This window comes from Miscanthus floridulus, chromosome 9, assembly GCF_019320115.1.
Source record: "Miscanthus floridulus cultivar M001 chromosome 9, ASM1932011v1, whole genome shotgun sequence".
Lineage (NCBI taxonomy): Eukaryota > Viridiplantae > Streptophyta > Magnoliopsida > Poales > Poaceae > Miscanthus > Miscanthus floridulus.
In genome coordinates this window covers 128,190,408-128,207,236 of record NC_089588.1, presented here as the reverse complement: position 1 = coordinate 128,207,236, position 16,829 = coordinate 128,190,408, and the positions used below count along the sequence as shown (strand labels likewise).

General features: G+C 45.3%; 1 protein-coding gene and 1 long non-coding RNA gene across 2 annotated transcripts; both read left to right on the top strand.

The window, feature by feature from the left end:
- The first annotated feature begins 8,438 nt into the window (after positions 1–8,438).
- LOC136482938 (uncharacterized) lies at positions 8,439–13,154 on the top strand. Its single transcript, XR_010765255.1, has 3 exons — positions 8,439–8,692; positions 8,793–9,030; positions 12,774–13,154. It is a non-coding gene; the product is annotated as an uncharacterized lncRNA (long non-coding RNA).
- A 1,566-nt stretch (positions 13,155–14,720) lies between these two features.
- Positions 14,721–15,218, top strand: LOC136480893 (uncharacterized). The gene has a single exon (XM_066478325.1). The coding sequence runs from the start codon at positions 14,721–14,723 to the stop codon at positions 15,216–15,218; it is 498 nt and encodes a 165-aa protein (XP_066334422.1).
- Positions 15,219–16,829: the final 1,611 nt, after the last annotated feature.

Genomic DNA, 16,829 nt, shown 5'->3' with positions numbered 1-16,829 from the left:
TACTTTTGTCCTTCGGGGCGAATCAGTGGGCATTGGTGACGAAGCGGAACCTGTGGGAGGCTCGCGGGACCTCGCAAGTAGACACTCGAAGAGGAGTTGGAGGAAGCAGAACCCGTGCCTGCCGCCTCCCCCCCCTCCTCCTCCTCCTCCTCCTCCTCCTCCTCCTCCGTCTGCCGAACCAACTCCTCGTCTGACTCGTCCACGGGCGCCACCTCCTCCTGCGGCTGGCGGTCCTCCTCACGTGGCGTGGGAGGAGACGGCCCCCTCCTGCGGCTAGCGGTCCTCCTCCTCCTGTTCGATCCCTCTGCCGCCCCCTTCGCCCCCTCCTGCGACCGGCGTTGTCTTTGGTAAATCGAGTTCACAGACCTATGATGGTCGCCCGCCATCTTTGTTCAATCACCTGCAATAAAAAAGAAAAACAAGACATAATTAGAAATAGGTGCAAAAATAAACAAAACATAATTACAAAAAATATAGTATTACATGTATTAGAAATATATGCAAAAATGAACAAAACATAATTACAAAAAACATAGTATTACATGTATTAGAAATAATCTTCATGATTGAAATTAGCTGGATCATAGGTCTCGTCATCACTATCAACATTGTCCAACTCATCAACACTATCCGAAGGAGGAATGTTGTCTTCATTGTCATTGCCGAAATGTAATCGCTCAAGCATTTGTATGTCCTTCAGATTTCGCACCTCGTCTCCAGCGTCCTCGTCATCATCCCTTTCATTATCTACTTCCATTCCTATCTCTTCGGTTAAGTCTATGTCAAACCTCCCTTGTAGCCCCTCTTCTTGATAGAACTCTCCATCATATGTGTTTGGGTTGAAGTTATAATCTTCATCGTTTGGGACAGGTAGTTTACCATGTGGCGATACATTGTGCACAATAGACCAACCCTTAAGATGCTCGGCGTCTTTGCACGCGTATGACGTATAATAAACCTGGACGGCCTGTTGAGCCACAATGTAGACATCTTTTCCTGGATAGACGGAATCATGTCGAATCTCGACTAGCCCAAGCTTAGGGGTCCGTCTCGTTACACCAGGATGAAACCAGTGGCTTTTGAATATGACAGGAGTAAGAGGTTTGGAACCATAAAATGATAGTTCGTAGATTTCTTCAATTCTTCCATAATAGTCGAGTCCATCAGTGCCGGGCGTAACAACTCCGCTGTTTGTGGTTTGTCGATTGGGCCGACTCTGCTCATAGCTTGCTGTGTGAAAACGATATCCATTCACGTCATAACTGGTAAATGACTTGACCCTAACGGCACAGCCATTTGCAACCTGTCTTAACTCATCACTTATAGGCGCATCAGTTTGGGCTTTCTGTTTGAACCAACAAATGAAATCGGGGCTCCCTAGTCCCGCACCCCATGAAAGAAGGGTATCATTTTCTTGCGGTGTAGGTTGCCTTGATCCATGCCAGGATTGACGAAGAAATTCCCTGTACCAACAAGAAACAAGGGGGTTGGACGACGAAACAAGGACATACGGCGAAATGAAACAAGTTCGTTTAGAACTTACCGAATGAACGGTTGCACCTCGACAAGGTTGGTCAACACATATAGCATGATACTGCACCACTCTTCATTTTTCAATTGCTTAATGGTCGATGCACTTGCGCTTCCAAGTTGCCCTTGGAAAAGGCTGAGGTTCGATTCATTTTTGCCAGCATTATAACGAGGGGGTGGATTATGAACGTTAGGAAGTTTCTCAGTGTAGTATTTCTTTGTGAAGTTCGACACCTCCTCTAGAATGTATGCCTCTGCAATGGAAGCCTCAATTCTGGCTTTATTTCTACATTTTTTACGAAGAGTCTTCAGACATCTCTTGATTGGATAGCACCAACGGTTCTGCATGGCCCCCCCATCCGTGCCTCATACGGGAGGTGCACAATCAAATGCTGCATCGACAAGAAGTAGGCGGGTGGAAAGATCTTCTCTAACTTATAGAGCAACACGGGTGCCGCTTTTTCCAAGTCATCAATGACGGTCCGAGAGAGCTCCTTGGCACAAAGCTGGCGGAATAAGTAGCTCAACTCTGCCAGCACTTGCCAGACATGCTCCGGGACATAGCCTCGAACCATTGCCGGAAGAAGCCGCTCAATCCATATGTGGTAGTCATGACTCTTCATCCCGTTGACTCGTAGAGTGCCTAAGTTAACTCCCCTCTTTAGATTCACTGCATACCCATCAGGGAACATTAGCTTCTTGATCCATTCAAGTACTTCCCTCCTTTGGTCCTTTTTCAAGACGAAATCAGCCTTAGGCCTTCTCCAAGTCTTGCCACGACTAGGAGGTTGCATCTCTTGATTTGGTCTATCGCACAACGTTGCCAGGTCTACTCTAGCCTTTGGGTTGTCCTTAGACTTTTCAGTGTCCATGAGTGTTGCCCAAAGTGCCTCGGCGACATTCTTTTCAGTGTGCATTACATCAATGTTATGTGGTAGAAGAAGGTCATCGAAATAGGGGAGCCTCGTCATGCCCGAGATATGAGTCCACATATGCTGCTCACCATATCCCACAAAACCACCTTCTTCATTGGGCACGAGAGCACCTATCTGAGCATGAACCTCGGCACCATTCATCATCCGCGGTGCAGGGTTTGTCACTTTGACACCTTTCGTAAAGTTCTTGATGTCTTGTCTGAATGGATGGTCAAGAGGTAGGAATTGACGATGTCTATCAAACGATGAATACTTGCCACCCTTCTGCAACCAAATAAACCTCACACCTTCCTTGCATATTGGGCATGGGAACTTCCCGTGAACACACCAGGCGCAGAATATCCCATACGCCAGGAAGTCATGCAGCGAGTAGTGGTACCAAACGTGCATTTTGAAGGTTGTCTTTGTAGCTCGATCGTATGTCCATACCCCTTCGTCCCAAGCATGGACCAATTCATCAAATACGGGCTCCATGAACACACCCATATTACTCCCTGGGTGTCCAGGAATTATCAATGACAAGAATACGTTATGTCGTTGAAAGGAGACACCGGGGGGAAGATTAAGGGGGATAACAAAGACGGGCCAACATGTGTATGGGGCAGCCATCATTCCATAAGGATTGAACCCATCTGTTGCCAACACGACACGTACATTACGAGCCTCATCTGCTTTGTCATGATGTTTGTCATTAAAGCGGATCCAAGCTTCACCATCGGATGGATGTACCATCTTGTCAGGATTGTACCGTTTGCCATTTTTGTGCCATGTCATCTGTTTCGCGGATTCCTCGGTCATGTATAGCCGTTGGATCCTCGGTAGGAACAGAAGGTACCGTAGGATTTTCATGGGGATCGTAAGTTGCCTCTTCTGGCCATCATCAGAGTCTACCTCCAGGTACCTGGAGGATTTACACTTTGGACAGAACTTTGCATGCTCGTGTTCTTTCCTAAATAGGAGACACCCTTTCGGACAAGCATGTATCTGCTCATACGGCATCTTAAGTGCTCGAAGGAGTTTCTGTGACTCGTACATGCTCTTCGGTAGAATGTGGCCCTCCGGAAGCAAGGTGCCAATCACGGCCAACATCTTATCGAAGCCAGGTCGACTTAAGTTTAACTCGGACTTCAACCCCATTAAGCGTCCAATGGCATCCAGTTGAGACACCATTGACCGATCGTGAAGGGGTTTCTGTGCCGAGTCCATCATATCGTAGAACGCCTGTGCGGCTGCTTCCATCTCCTCCTTCTCACGTCCCTCATCGAACTGTCCTTGGTGAAAGTCATCTAACATGTCTGCTACCCCGGCATCAGCATCAAAAGCCTCCACCCGTGGTCTCACCACCTCCTCTCTCATACGATGGGCTTCACCATGGTGGACCCACCGGGTGTAGTCCGGCGTAAATCCATTCTTCACAAGATGTTTACCCATTTCCACCTTGTTTACCCTTCTCCTGTTTCCACATTTGCTGCAGGGACACAAAACTAGGCAATGTCCTTTAGCAGCGTTGCCAAATGCACTGTTCAAGAAAGCATCGGTCTTGTTCATCCATTCCGTGGTGTAATCACTCTGACTTCTCCAGCCCATGTACATCCACTGACGGTCATCCATCCTCTAACATATGTATCGGCGAGTAATGTAACCATTAATTGCATGTACATGGTGTTCCTACTGTCTAATAGGTGAGGATAGGTCCTAATCCCACCCGCAGATGTGTAGATGAGGTTAGTTTCCATGCTCTACTCCTATCCGAGACAGAATTTCGGCAGCACCTCCCCGCTGTTCTCCAGATACACGTCCTGCCAAAGAAGAGTGTGTATCCGGAGAACAACAGGGAGGTGATGCCGAAAGTCTGTCTCGGACTAGAGCAGAACATGGAAACTAACCCATCTACGCATCCGCGGGCTGTCCAAAAAGCGTGGACAATCCGAAATAGATACGGTCATAGATATGCAAAGATCTGCATACCTCCAACCGTATCTCTTTCGAACGGGAGACGCCTAACTGGGTTACGCGATCTACGACAATGATATGAAAAGAGGGGTTATACCTAGGGTGGCGATAGAGTCAGGCTAGCGGGGCCATGGCGGGTCGGTGCAGTGGCGAGACGACGCGGTGCAGGCAGACCGACACGGTGGCGAGAACTCCGACTCAACTCTGATGGGCTCTTCTCTACAAAAATGGAACAAAATACTGTTATTTACAAAAAAATTCAGCAGAACCTCCCCTGCACGGTGAGATTTCCAAAACCTGCAAAAAACAACGGCACGATGGCCGACAAGCACATATGGCTCAACAGAAGCCATGTAGTTTGGATATCAATCCATGCAGAAGAATATATCCAAGTAGTACCACTACTTGTACTACTAGTTTCACTATTGCTACTACTACTACCATTGGTTCTTCTACTACTACCACTATTGCTACAACTAATATCATTAGTTGTACTACTACTACTACCACTACTTCTACTACTACTACTACCACTAATTCTACTACTAATACTACCACTAGTTGTACTAATACTGCCACTAGTACAACTAATACTACTACAACTACCACTACCTCGACAATAATAAGTGAGAAGGCATACCTGACGGGCGACGGGGTAGGGGCGGGCGGCGTCGGGATCGGGCGGAGTCGGGGACGGGGTCGAGCACGGATGGCGTCGGGGCGGGTGGTCCACAGGACATCTCCACATGTGATATCAGATATGTGGAGATGTCCTGGTTTGTAAGCATCGTACGTGACAACGTGCACAAAATCTTCTGAAATTTTTATCATAGCCTCCACATATGATATCACGACATCTCAACATGTTTCATGATTTTCAGACTTCGTTTGCATTTTATAGAATTTATAAACACTTCACACGCAATTTCGCGGACATGTTTCGTGAACGAGATGTCCGAAATTTCGGGTCCGTTCCTGGATACGGCCTCTCATAACACACACTAACATGACTATCAATTTTCGAACCATTAAACTCCATTATTCGTACCACATGCAGTTCAAATTTCTAATTTCCGGAAAAATTCAAGTAAACGAAATAAAGTAACTAAATATAACAAAAAGCCACAAAAAATCTCCAAATTATAACTAGGAGTTCCTGGTGCTTTAAAAAGGCTGCACAAAAAAATTGGAGGCCAAAAACAAAAAAAACAAAAAAACTTTGCCGAGTGCCGGGGCATGGCACTCGGCAAAGGGTGTCTTTGCCGAGTGCCAGCCATCAGGCACTCGGCAAAGAATGTTTTAATTTTTTTTTAAATTTCCTCTTTGCCGAGTGCATACACAGGAGCACTCGGCAAAGAAATAATAAAAAAAAAATTAAATCTTTGTCGAGTGCCGTCCAGTGAGCACTCGGTAAAGTATTTTAAAAATAAAAAAATTTTCTTTGCCGAGCGCCAGATCTGAGACGCTCGGCAAAGAATTTAAAAAAAATAAAAATAAATCTTTGCTGAGTGCCAGATCTGGGACACTCGGCAAAGAAATTAAAAAAAAATCTTTGCCGAGTGCCTAACCGTAGGTGCTCGGCAAAGAAGGACGTGGCACGGCGCTGTTTCACGGGCAGCCTATGCCGAGTGTATAGATTTTGCCGAGAGTCTGGCGCTCGGCAAAGAAGTCCTTTGCCGAGTGCCTGTGTTTGCCGAGTGCCCGGCACTCGGCAACACTCGGCAAAGAAATCTTTGCGGAGTGCAATTCTTTGCCGAGTGCAGCACTCGGCAAAGAAGATCTTTGCCGAGTGTCTGATTTTTGACACTCGGCAAAGAAATTTACACTCGGCAAAGTCTCTGTTTCCAGTAGTGACGTATCGGGGCTTCTCGCCTTAGAAAAACCATATCTTTCTTGTATGCGGATGGAGAAATATACTTATATACCAAAATTATAGTGTTTGATGAGATCTACAAATTTGAAGTTTTTCTAGATACATTGTGATGAATTTCACTCATTTGTTTACACCTAGACAACCTCTGTGGCAATGCGGTGCCGTGGGGAAAGCGTGCACACCAGGTACCATGTCCACCAAAGGTACACTAGCTTGTTGCTACCACGGCGCTCGCCATCAAGGTCATTGGCTGATGTTGTATGTCGTAGGAGACCTCTCGGACCCACTTGAACCAGTCCAGCCGCTGCACGTCGTGGGCTTCTGTTGCTCACGAGAGTTTGTTGAGAAATGCTTGCATGCTAGAGAACTGGTCATTTATGTATTGGACATCTTTACGGATGTGAGAATATGCCCCATGTGCATGCACCATTGAATGCACATGGGGATGCGTGTGCAGTAAGAGAGAGACACATGCATCCCATGTGCATTCAACGGTGATGCACACGATCGAGGGCATAAGACCATGGGGGCAAATTTTCTGCATCCACTGATTAGCATCTCATAGGCGAAGAGCGTCCCTAGCTTCCTGACGGCATCTTTTAACGCCCAACGACGAGGTCCATGGTCATTGGTCGCTCGCTACATCCCGGTGGAGAATTTGATACTCTGCCACTCTAGAGTCTGGACATGCAGGACCCAAAACAAAAGATGCCGATGAGTGCCCTAAAACATTCCGATCCGATGACATCAAGAAGAAAGGTTAGCAATTCACACCTTTTGGCTTTCTTGAGAGCAAGATTGGACAAGAGAACGAGATTGAGGAAATAATTAGAGAAAATTGGTCGCATCACTATTGCCCCCTTGGCCCGCTCCCATGGACTCGGCCTCTGACCTCGCCGTCGACACCTAGGTCATTTGGCCGCCATTGACAAGAAGCAACTGCCATCACTTGACTTCACAAAGAGCTGCCTTGCACATTCAGCGTCTCGATAGATCTCACCTCTGCCTCACCGCCAACGTCATCTAAACTTATCTCGTGTCTAGGAAAGGATGGCCGGACAAGAAGAAGTGATGGAAGGGTTTCTTGATTTTAGGGCGGCGACAATGAGGATGAGGGTTTTGAGGAGTAAGGGATCAATTCTTTTACCCTAAGAAAGTCATAGGCGTCGGTGGCCATTGTTGTCGACTGCTGGTTGGCAGGGAGCTTCCACAGTACGTCCGCACATCCATGCGCCACTGTCTTTGCAATTTAGCATGGCCCAGTTGCAACAGTGCCATCTCCTTGGTGTGGTCTCCATGTGGCACCATCATCTCGTTGGCGTGCGCTCTGTGCCATGCCAGGAGCAGGCAACCTCTTGGTGGATCTTTCCTTTCCACTGCCATCCATTTTGCTTTACTGCTCTTGTCACATTAGGTTTTCTTTTCCTCCCCTCTCAGGTTTCGGATTTGGCTAAGCTTCCTCTTGCTTTTTGTGTGCCTATGTTCCAGATTTTCCTCGGCTATAACAATGCCACAAATTTTGTTCAAAATGCATGGTTGAATTTCGTTTGAAAGACCAGAACCTTATGTAGTCAAGATGTTGACGAGGCCAAATCTAGATATGATCGTCGTACCCGATTTGTTTATAGACTAATGTAGTACTAGACGTAATAAACTTGCTTTATCTCAGCCGTTTTGTCTGGCTGTTTGGGTGAGCTTACTTTGCGGGCGACGGAGTCTACCCCAGATTACAATTATGTAATAACTATCGGTCACATATATCTATGTAGAGATCCGGAACACTTTCATTTGTTTGATAAAATAAACTCCTTTATTATCTAAAAAGTTGCAGCCGCAGGGAGATCCGGGCCAGCTCATGTTCAGGCCCACGACATGTTGCCCCAATTTGAGGGCCTTGACCAGCACAGATCGACATCTCCAACAGTCCACGCCGGTAAGTATTCACGGGCCGAAAGCCAGCCTCAGTACTCTGAAAGTTTTGGCACAATGGATAGAAAAAAAATATATTTTTGCAACACATTTGCTCAGTCAACAATATGCAAAGACGATTGATCAGCTGAGCTCAAAAAAAGGGCCCCTACTGTCAGGGCCGGCCATAGGGGGTGCGGGGGGCTTATAATTTTTTATTTGGCATAATAAGCAATTGAAGGCCCATCACAGACCAGCCCAAGCCGTAGGTAACTCTTCCTTCCAGTGCTATTGTACGTAACCTGGATCCATCGTCCATCGAGCGGAGCGCAGGCAACATTTCGTTTGATCGTTTCCTGCCGCCGCGACCCTACCCATCGACGCGCTGCCTGAGGAGAGGAGACGCCGACGCCCATCCGATTCGCTCTCCAGTCCCCACCCGGCGACTGACAAGCGGCAACGGCAAGGACGCCGATCCGATTCGCTCCTCATAGTAAGCAACACCAACACACGGATAGATCAGTATTTTCCAATTTGTTTATTTGCTTAGGGTTATAAATTTCTAATTCAATGTATTCATTTGAATATGATAGATGTTGCCTAAGAAGCATTCGTCGGGTGCTCAGAAAAAAAAGAAAACAAGAAGAACAGTTCGTAGAATCGCAGAGGGGTGCTCTACATAAGTTTTTTTGTGGTGTCAAGTAATGCTGAAGTCAGTCAAGATCAGGGGCAGGAACATTAATCTTAATACTGTTCTTGAGGATTTTGCATTAAGAAATGTCCGAATACGGTTTTTTTACAAGCCACTGAAGCATTATATTTTTATTTGAGGTAATCATAATTGTTATTGTTTTTAGTTTTTTGTTACACTATTTTTATGTTTTATGAGCTATACATATATTGCAAAGCAATTTTTATTATTCGTACTATATGCTGTAATTTTGATAGTTCAACGGGCCCTTATCTTCTTGCTTGTCCAAGGACCCTTAAAATTATAGAGCCGGCCCTGCCTACTGTAAGACTTACAACAGCTCAGCAAGAAGGGAGACATCTCTCCTCATGCTTGCTTTTTCTTGTTTGGCCGATCGAGTTCTTAGATTGCTCAAGAATTCGGAAAAAACTTGGTAGACAGACGGCATGTGAACCTCTTCTCCAGTTCACGAAGCGGATACTGCAAAATGCTTCATTAAGTACCATGCATGTGTCCATGCGCCCATATATTTTTGGAGACGGCACCTTGCCCGCTTTTCTTAGATTTTGCACCAACGAATGACTCTTTGCGTCTTTTATTCTTCTGCTTTTGTTTCTGCTTCTTGAATACTGCTAGAAAAGAGAACCGCATAATGTTTGCACTAAATGTCAAGAAAGCATATGAAACGATCATGGCTGCTACATGCTCTTTGTTGGACCAGCGCCGGGAGCTGGACAAACCCTCAGCCTCAGTGCAGTGCACTGCATGCATGCATCAAAGTTAGCCTCCTCACATCGGTCCTTTTTTTTTATAAGGACATCGGTCCTTTCTTATTCTTTTCCTTCGTGCATTGTGTTCTCGTTTAAAACAATTCTAGGCACACAATATTACTCCTCGTCTTTGGCAAAGCTTCTTGAGAATAAAGTGAAACAATATACACGTAAAAAGGAAAGAACAAAAAGAGAGACAAAGACAACTCCCATGTCGCAAGCACTGCTATGTGAATGATAACTTAAAAAAATAGTGAAAGTGGGTTAATATGACAGGCTCAAGATGTCGTTGGTGACTGAAATAACCCATTATTCGTGTCACTTGTGTACCCTTTGGATCGGACCCGAGTAAGGCCTATCTATATCTGGATCGGACCCGAGTAAGGCCTATCTATATCTATATATGTATCTGTATCTAATATTAGAAAGTCAAAATTTCTGCAGTAGTTTTTTTTTCATTCAGCTCTAATCTTCTTCCGCATTTAGCGTTTCATTTTCTGTACGGTTTTCTGTCTGCCACATCCTCTTTTCCGTGTCCCCTTCAGTTTCAGTCTAATAAACAATGTTTCCTTCATCTTTTTGTCTGTGTTTGTGCGCTCTTGTTTAGGTCTGATTCCTTTTTGCCTTCCGTCCGATCTTTTTTTTGGACTTTTTATTTTGTTGTTTTTTGGTTGCCTCCGTTCGATCATCCACTCAAGTGATTTTTCTAAAAAAAAGAAAATAAGTAGTAGATGCAATATTATTGGTGCTTGAACCATTGATTTTTCTCTAAGAAATAAATATTCCTAAGGCCAAGTATTTATGTAATTTTGATTAGAAACATATTTTTATTAAAACTTGATTGCTTCTAAAATCTTAAGCAGTTTATTATCTAATCCAGTCTAAATAATTATATCTCAGCAATCCTGATGTAGCATGTGAAAAGTCGAGAGAGATCTTCTATCATAATTATTAGTGGAAAACCAATCCTTGACACATCCACAACTAACTCCTTGTCAATTTTAATCAGAGATTAAAATTATAGATTTTTATGGGCCATCAAACGTCATAGAACTCGATATTTAACTATAGCAACATATAGAAATAATAAAAATTAAAGTTAAAATATATTTATGTCTAAATATTTATGTTCCTTGCAATAGAGGAAAAAATCAATTAAGATTTGTGTTTTAATTAGATACAGCCTTAATAGTCCATTGCCATATTATTTCCAACATTAACATATATTTTGTATGTCATGATCATCATAAAATAGTTAAATTATAGTTTTTAAATTTTATAAATGGTGAGACATAAATAATATGTACCATTTCTATCATCGTTTCTCCGTTGTGACGGGCGTGTTTTTGATAGTCGCTTGTTATGAGTGAAAAAGTTACAGATATATCATCGTCGTCATTCTTCACTACTCTCATATGTGACAGTGTGACACACACTGGATTTGCCTATCACTTAAAAATGGCTCAATTGTGACGTGCTTAGATATTCTTCCATAACCTTTTACTCGATGCCTATGTCAAAAAGCTAATAAACTCTCTTTTGTGATCCATTTTGAAACAGCTAATTAAGTCCCTAATCGAGTCTAGAGCCCAAGCATCTTGATTGTCTGGTGCAAATCCATGTGCGCAGGCTCTGCCTAGGTGATCTCCAGATCCATATGGGAGTCTTCCTCGTCAGCGATAAATATGTACACACACACGTGTTCCTTTGGCGAGGTGCTTTCTCTTCTTCCCCACATCGTGGTGTTGGCACCGCCGGCTGCTCTTCCACGAGTGTCTCAACAATTATTGCAACAATAAAATGGCTAAATTATGCAAGTTTCAGGGCCATCTCCAGAAAATTGGGCCATAGAGTGAAATATAAATTGGGGCCCTCATGTTCATCGGGGATCAAATGTTGCGTCCGACGCAAAGGCGGAGTGACAAAACGAGATCCCAGGGTCCCAGCGGCATGATTGAACTACACTAGAACGGCTGCCGGGTCAGAAGCCTCCATTACTGCCGGAATTCATGCCGGTAGAGGCTAATCGACAGTGATGGAGGTAGCCTACCACTGCCGGGAACAACACTACCGGCGTATTGCAGCATCTGGTAGTGATATTCATGGTTATCATTGCAAGCTTGGCTTACCAGCCAAAAGTGATATGTTTAGTATAGCTGCCAGGTTGAGGAATCAACCGACAATGATACACATTATATCACTGCTGGTCGGACCCATGAGCCGGCACTGAAACTAAATATATCACTGTCGGCTTGTGCTTGAACCCAACAACATTGGGCATGAAATCACTGTCGGCTCAGCACCGCACCTGGCAGTGCATTTATGATTGTCACTGCCAGCTCAGCACCACACCTGGCAATGAGTAAGGCTCAGGAAAGACCAAGTATATAACGTATCATCAGTTACAATGAACTAGATATATAACGCATCAGAAAATTATAATGCACCAGATAGAGCCACCTGAAATATTCATAATGTTTCGTACACAAGCGGATATTAAAGTTACATGAAACACCTCAAACATCGATAATTTATACATAGACAAGCTCTCTGGAATAACAAATAAAGCACTACGAATTAGTTCTCGCCTTCATATAAATTGTAAAACTCATATCTCTCTTCAACACCTTGTCCATGAGGAACCCAACAAGTTGTTCTTGCATTTAATTTCAAAGATCTCGGACTCTAGTAACTGATGGTCATATTGCTTTTTCTCCATGTTGCTCTTGTCCCTGTCATTGAATCAAAAAGGTAATAATAAGATGCACAATTAACATATGTTACTGAAAATAATAACATGTTTCATTGAACTGATGAATGAAAATAAAATGGAAAGCATGGATCACACCGGTTTTTCATTGATCAATTCGTGCATTTCATGCACCATGTAGAAATTACAATAGTCATTGCCTGACAGTTGATCTAGGGTATACTTCTCCACAGTTTCTATTTTGAAACTTTTTTGATACAATGTATAATACATAGTTTTTCTTAATGTACTTCTTGAAGGCACTGCATGAGATTATTATGTACTGATTAGGTTGAATATATGTGCTCTATTCTTAAAATGAAAATGTTTCATGTTTGACTAACATATTAAGTATGTATTCCAGGTCTCTGATGTGACTTATTGGCATCCTCCATGAGTCATACAATCTGATCTTGCTTTCGTCCATCATGATCTCTACGACGACGAAATAGGCACCGCAATCATGAAAGTACAATGCAAATTAGTCTCTACTTAAATAATAATATTGAGCAAGGCTAGAACCATGTACTTGCAATGGTAGGACAGGAGTATTCTTGGTACTCGTTGGCAATTTAGGAATGTCTGTGTCATCACATCCTTGAGAAGATCATGTGGATTGCAAATAATTCCTTTGCATGCCTTTTTGTTTACTTTGGTAGAATCCATAAGAGCCATATCATTGTTCCCTCTGGCCCTACACATTTCTACCTCCATACTGCATAAGCAAGAAATGATCAATTCTTATATGTATCCATGGTTACAAGATACTGTCACATAATGTGTGGTGAGGGTACTTACATAGTCAACAAAGGATAGTATCTCAACGTCGAGTGGGTGCCTCTGGTATAAGTTAAACAACCAGTCCCAGTAGACCCAAAATGTTTCTTCTATAAAATAAAATACCCAAGATGGGACTCCAAATCTGAACATTCCATGCTCCTTCTTACCAGTGTCTATTTTGTAACATTCATGTAGTCGACACAAACTTGTCGGTAATTGTGTGATCTCTTCCGCATGCTCCAATAGACTTTTGCATGCCTCATACTTGTATGCGATAGGAATGGTGCCAAGTTCTAGTCTTCCTTCCTCTATATCCCACAATTGTAGCTCTGTCAGACCCATGGCTTTGCCTTGTTTCTTGAATTCTATTTTTTCCTAGGTAGGTACTCGCGGGCCAGTCGGCCTGTTGGATTTTTTTTGCTTTGCTATTCTGAGTCTAATGGATATGTGGGTTTCCATGACAGGCCCCTTAGACCTTTGAATAAAGCCTGCTGCCCTTTCTTGTAGCGTGAGTCCTGCTGATGTGGGCCTTGCATCATGCTAGTTATTCTCCCACTCATATGTCTTTTCTTCCAACAAGTTTTGCGAGCCTTTTATACCGAGGGGTTGGACCATTTTGTCAATCTAGTAGACCTCCTTGGAGGTGGTGGCGGTGACCGAGAAGAAGATGGTTCTCTCCTTGGCGATAGTGTAGGACAATGATCTCTCCCAGGTGACGACAGCATAGGAGGAAGGCCCGTAAGAGAAGGAACCTGGCAATGATGGCATAGGAGATGGCCCCATAGGAGAAGGAACCTTCATTGGCAGTGACAGCATGGGAAGTGGTGCCGTAGAAGGAGCCCTCCTTGGTGGCGACAACGTAGGAGGCGGTGGTTGGGAAACCCTTGGCGCTGTTGACGAATGACCGCAGTTGTTGTCCTCTTCATCCGAAGAGGATTCATCATGAACACACTGTATGTAGCATTTGTGCCACGCCACAAAGGTCTCTATGTTATCACCAAGTGTCCTGTTGTCTTCCTTAGGTGGATGGTCGAGCAATAACCTATTGCACTTTCTCTTCTTGATACTATCGATGCTGACCTTGGCGTACCGTCTCCTTTGACAAACCCCATGTAGTAGCTACCCTTGTTTGACAAGCCAGGCTAGGCCTAGTGCCACCTTGAGTGGGGCATGTACAGCTTGCAGGGAGTGCACTACCGGGAACGCGAGCTTTGCCGTGTGCCTAGGGCACACGGCAAAGCCACGAATACACTCGCCAAACCCTTTGCCGAGTGTTACACTCGGTAAAGGGCACTCGGCAAAAAATTCATCGGCAAACTCACTTTGCCGAGTGTTTTCATCGGGCACTCGGCAAAGACGTTGTCGAGTGCCCAAAAAACACTTGCAAACATTTTTCGCAAGAAATAAAAAAAAAAACAAAATGCCACCTGTCGCCGCCCACCACGGCCACCACGCCGCCATAGGGCGCCGCCCACCATGGCCACCACGCCGCCGCCCACCATGGCCACCACGCCGCCACGGCCGTTGCCCCATGCCGGACGCCGCCACGCCACCCATGCCACATGGCCACCACGCCACCAAGCCCCACGCTGGACACCGCCCGCCACCACGCCACCCGCCCGCCACCCGCCGGATCCGGGAGAGGGGAGGGGCGGCCACCGGGACTCCGCCGGATCTGGGAGGGGAGGGGCCGCCGCCGGATCTGGGGAAGGAGTGGAGGGGGTGGCGCCGGGGAGAAGGGGAGGCGGCGGCAGCCGGGGGAAGGAGGGGTGGCCGGGCCGCCGGATCCGGCCGGGAGGGGAGGGGCCGCCGGCTGGGAGAAGGGGAGGGGGCGTGCGGACGCGGCGCAGGGGAGAAGGGGAGGGGGCGGCGGCCGGGGGAAGGAGGGGTGGTCGGGCCGCCGGATCCGGCCGGGAGGGGAGGGTCCGCTGGCGGGGAGATGGGGAGGGGGCGTGCGGACATGACGCGGAGAAGGGGAGGGGGCGTGTGGACGCGGCGCGGGGAGAAGGGGTGGGGGCCGTGCGGTTAAAAACAATTTTTTTACTTTGCCAAGTGTCCTAGATGTAGCACTCGGCAAAGTTTTTTTTCTTCTCCTTCTTTCCCAAAAAAAATATTTTTTTCCTTTACCGAGTGTCCTAGATCTGGGCACTCGGCAAAGTTTTTTTTTATTTTTCTTCTTCTCCTTCTTTCCCAGAAAAAATATTTTCTTTCTTTGCCGAGTGTCCTGGATCTGGGCACTCGGTAAAGTTTTTTTTCATTTTTTTTCTTCTCCTTCTTTCCCATAAAAAAGATTTTACTTCTTTGCCGAGTATCAAAAAAAAACACTTGGCAAACCCCATCTTTGCCGAGTGTTTTTTTTTTACACTCGGCAAACCTCCTCTATACCGAGTGCTTTTTTTGCCGAGTGTTTTTAACGCAACACCCGGCAAAGATCTTATTTTGCCGAGTGCCCGAGAGAATACACTCGGCAAACATAAAAACACTCGGCAAATTTGATGTTTCCGGTAGTGGTGGATTCAGTGATATTGTCCACCAGATACACTACAGTTGCTTCATTATCATCAAGCAGGGTCGATCCACAGCTGTTGACCTTGAACACTGAGCTCATGTGTGTCAGAGCTGCCACAGCTCGTGATGCCCCAGCACTGCCTATTCTCATCGCGACCACCTCTTCAATCCTCTGCTCAAAATTGGCACTCATGGAAGTCTTGACGATCTCCACGATTTTTTCCACCCATCTCTATTCCTCAGCTGCTAGGTCATTCAGCATCTCTCCACAAGCGGCTCCGGTATGTCGTTGCTCAATCATCCTTGAATGCAATTTTCCAAGCAACAACACCGGCTGCTCTTGTGCGTCCGGGATGCTCTTTGTTTTCAAGAGCATGGGTCAGCACATCCCTCTCCCAGTTAGATTCGAACCTCCCTTGGAGCCTCCTCATGCACAACGACAACCTCGTTGATGCGCTCCTACACTGATTGGCTACAGCCTAGTGCAAGTGATCTGTCTTCACTGTAGGATACCCCCCTCTCTAAAATGAACCTCTTGGATCAGGCTTCCAATCGGCTGTTGCATGGGTAACACCACGCTAAATCATCTCCTTCCTCTTGCCTGTCCCATTTGGGGACTTTCTTCGCGTATCCTCGTGAGCCAAGCCTGTGGGGAATTATGTTCTTCTTGGAGTTCAGCTTGTTCCATACGCTAGCTTCCTGTGCCTCCTCGCTCGAGAGCATGTATCCCTTGAATCCATCCCAGTACTGTAACTAGCTCGACAACTTCTCCCAATTTGGTTCTGTCCCATTATTGATGTGCTTGTTCAACAGGGGAAGAAATAAGAGGGGGCGGGCAGGGGTCTCCCCCTAACACTAAGATGATAAATGTCCAATTAGAAACAAAATACATCTTCCTAGTTTGTTTTTCTCAAATTATATCTCTTGATATTCTAATTTTATATGGCTAAATAAAATCAATATAATGTAAACCGTCAATTCTATGAACGATGTCCCTTTTTATCTTCAATTTAGATAAGCTCTAGTTCAAAATAAAGAAACTATAGATGATCTATAGTTTTTTTAAACCAACATCATGGTCGATATTTTTTAAGCTGACATCAATGTCAATAGTAGTACCATAAAATTTTTG

Excerpts from the sequence above, each read along its gene's own strand:
- LOC136480893 (XM_066478325.1), top strand. The coding sequence starts at position 14,721 with ATGCCGGACGCCGCCACGCCACCCATGCCACATGGCCACCACGCCACC.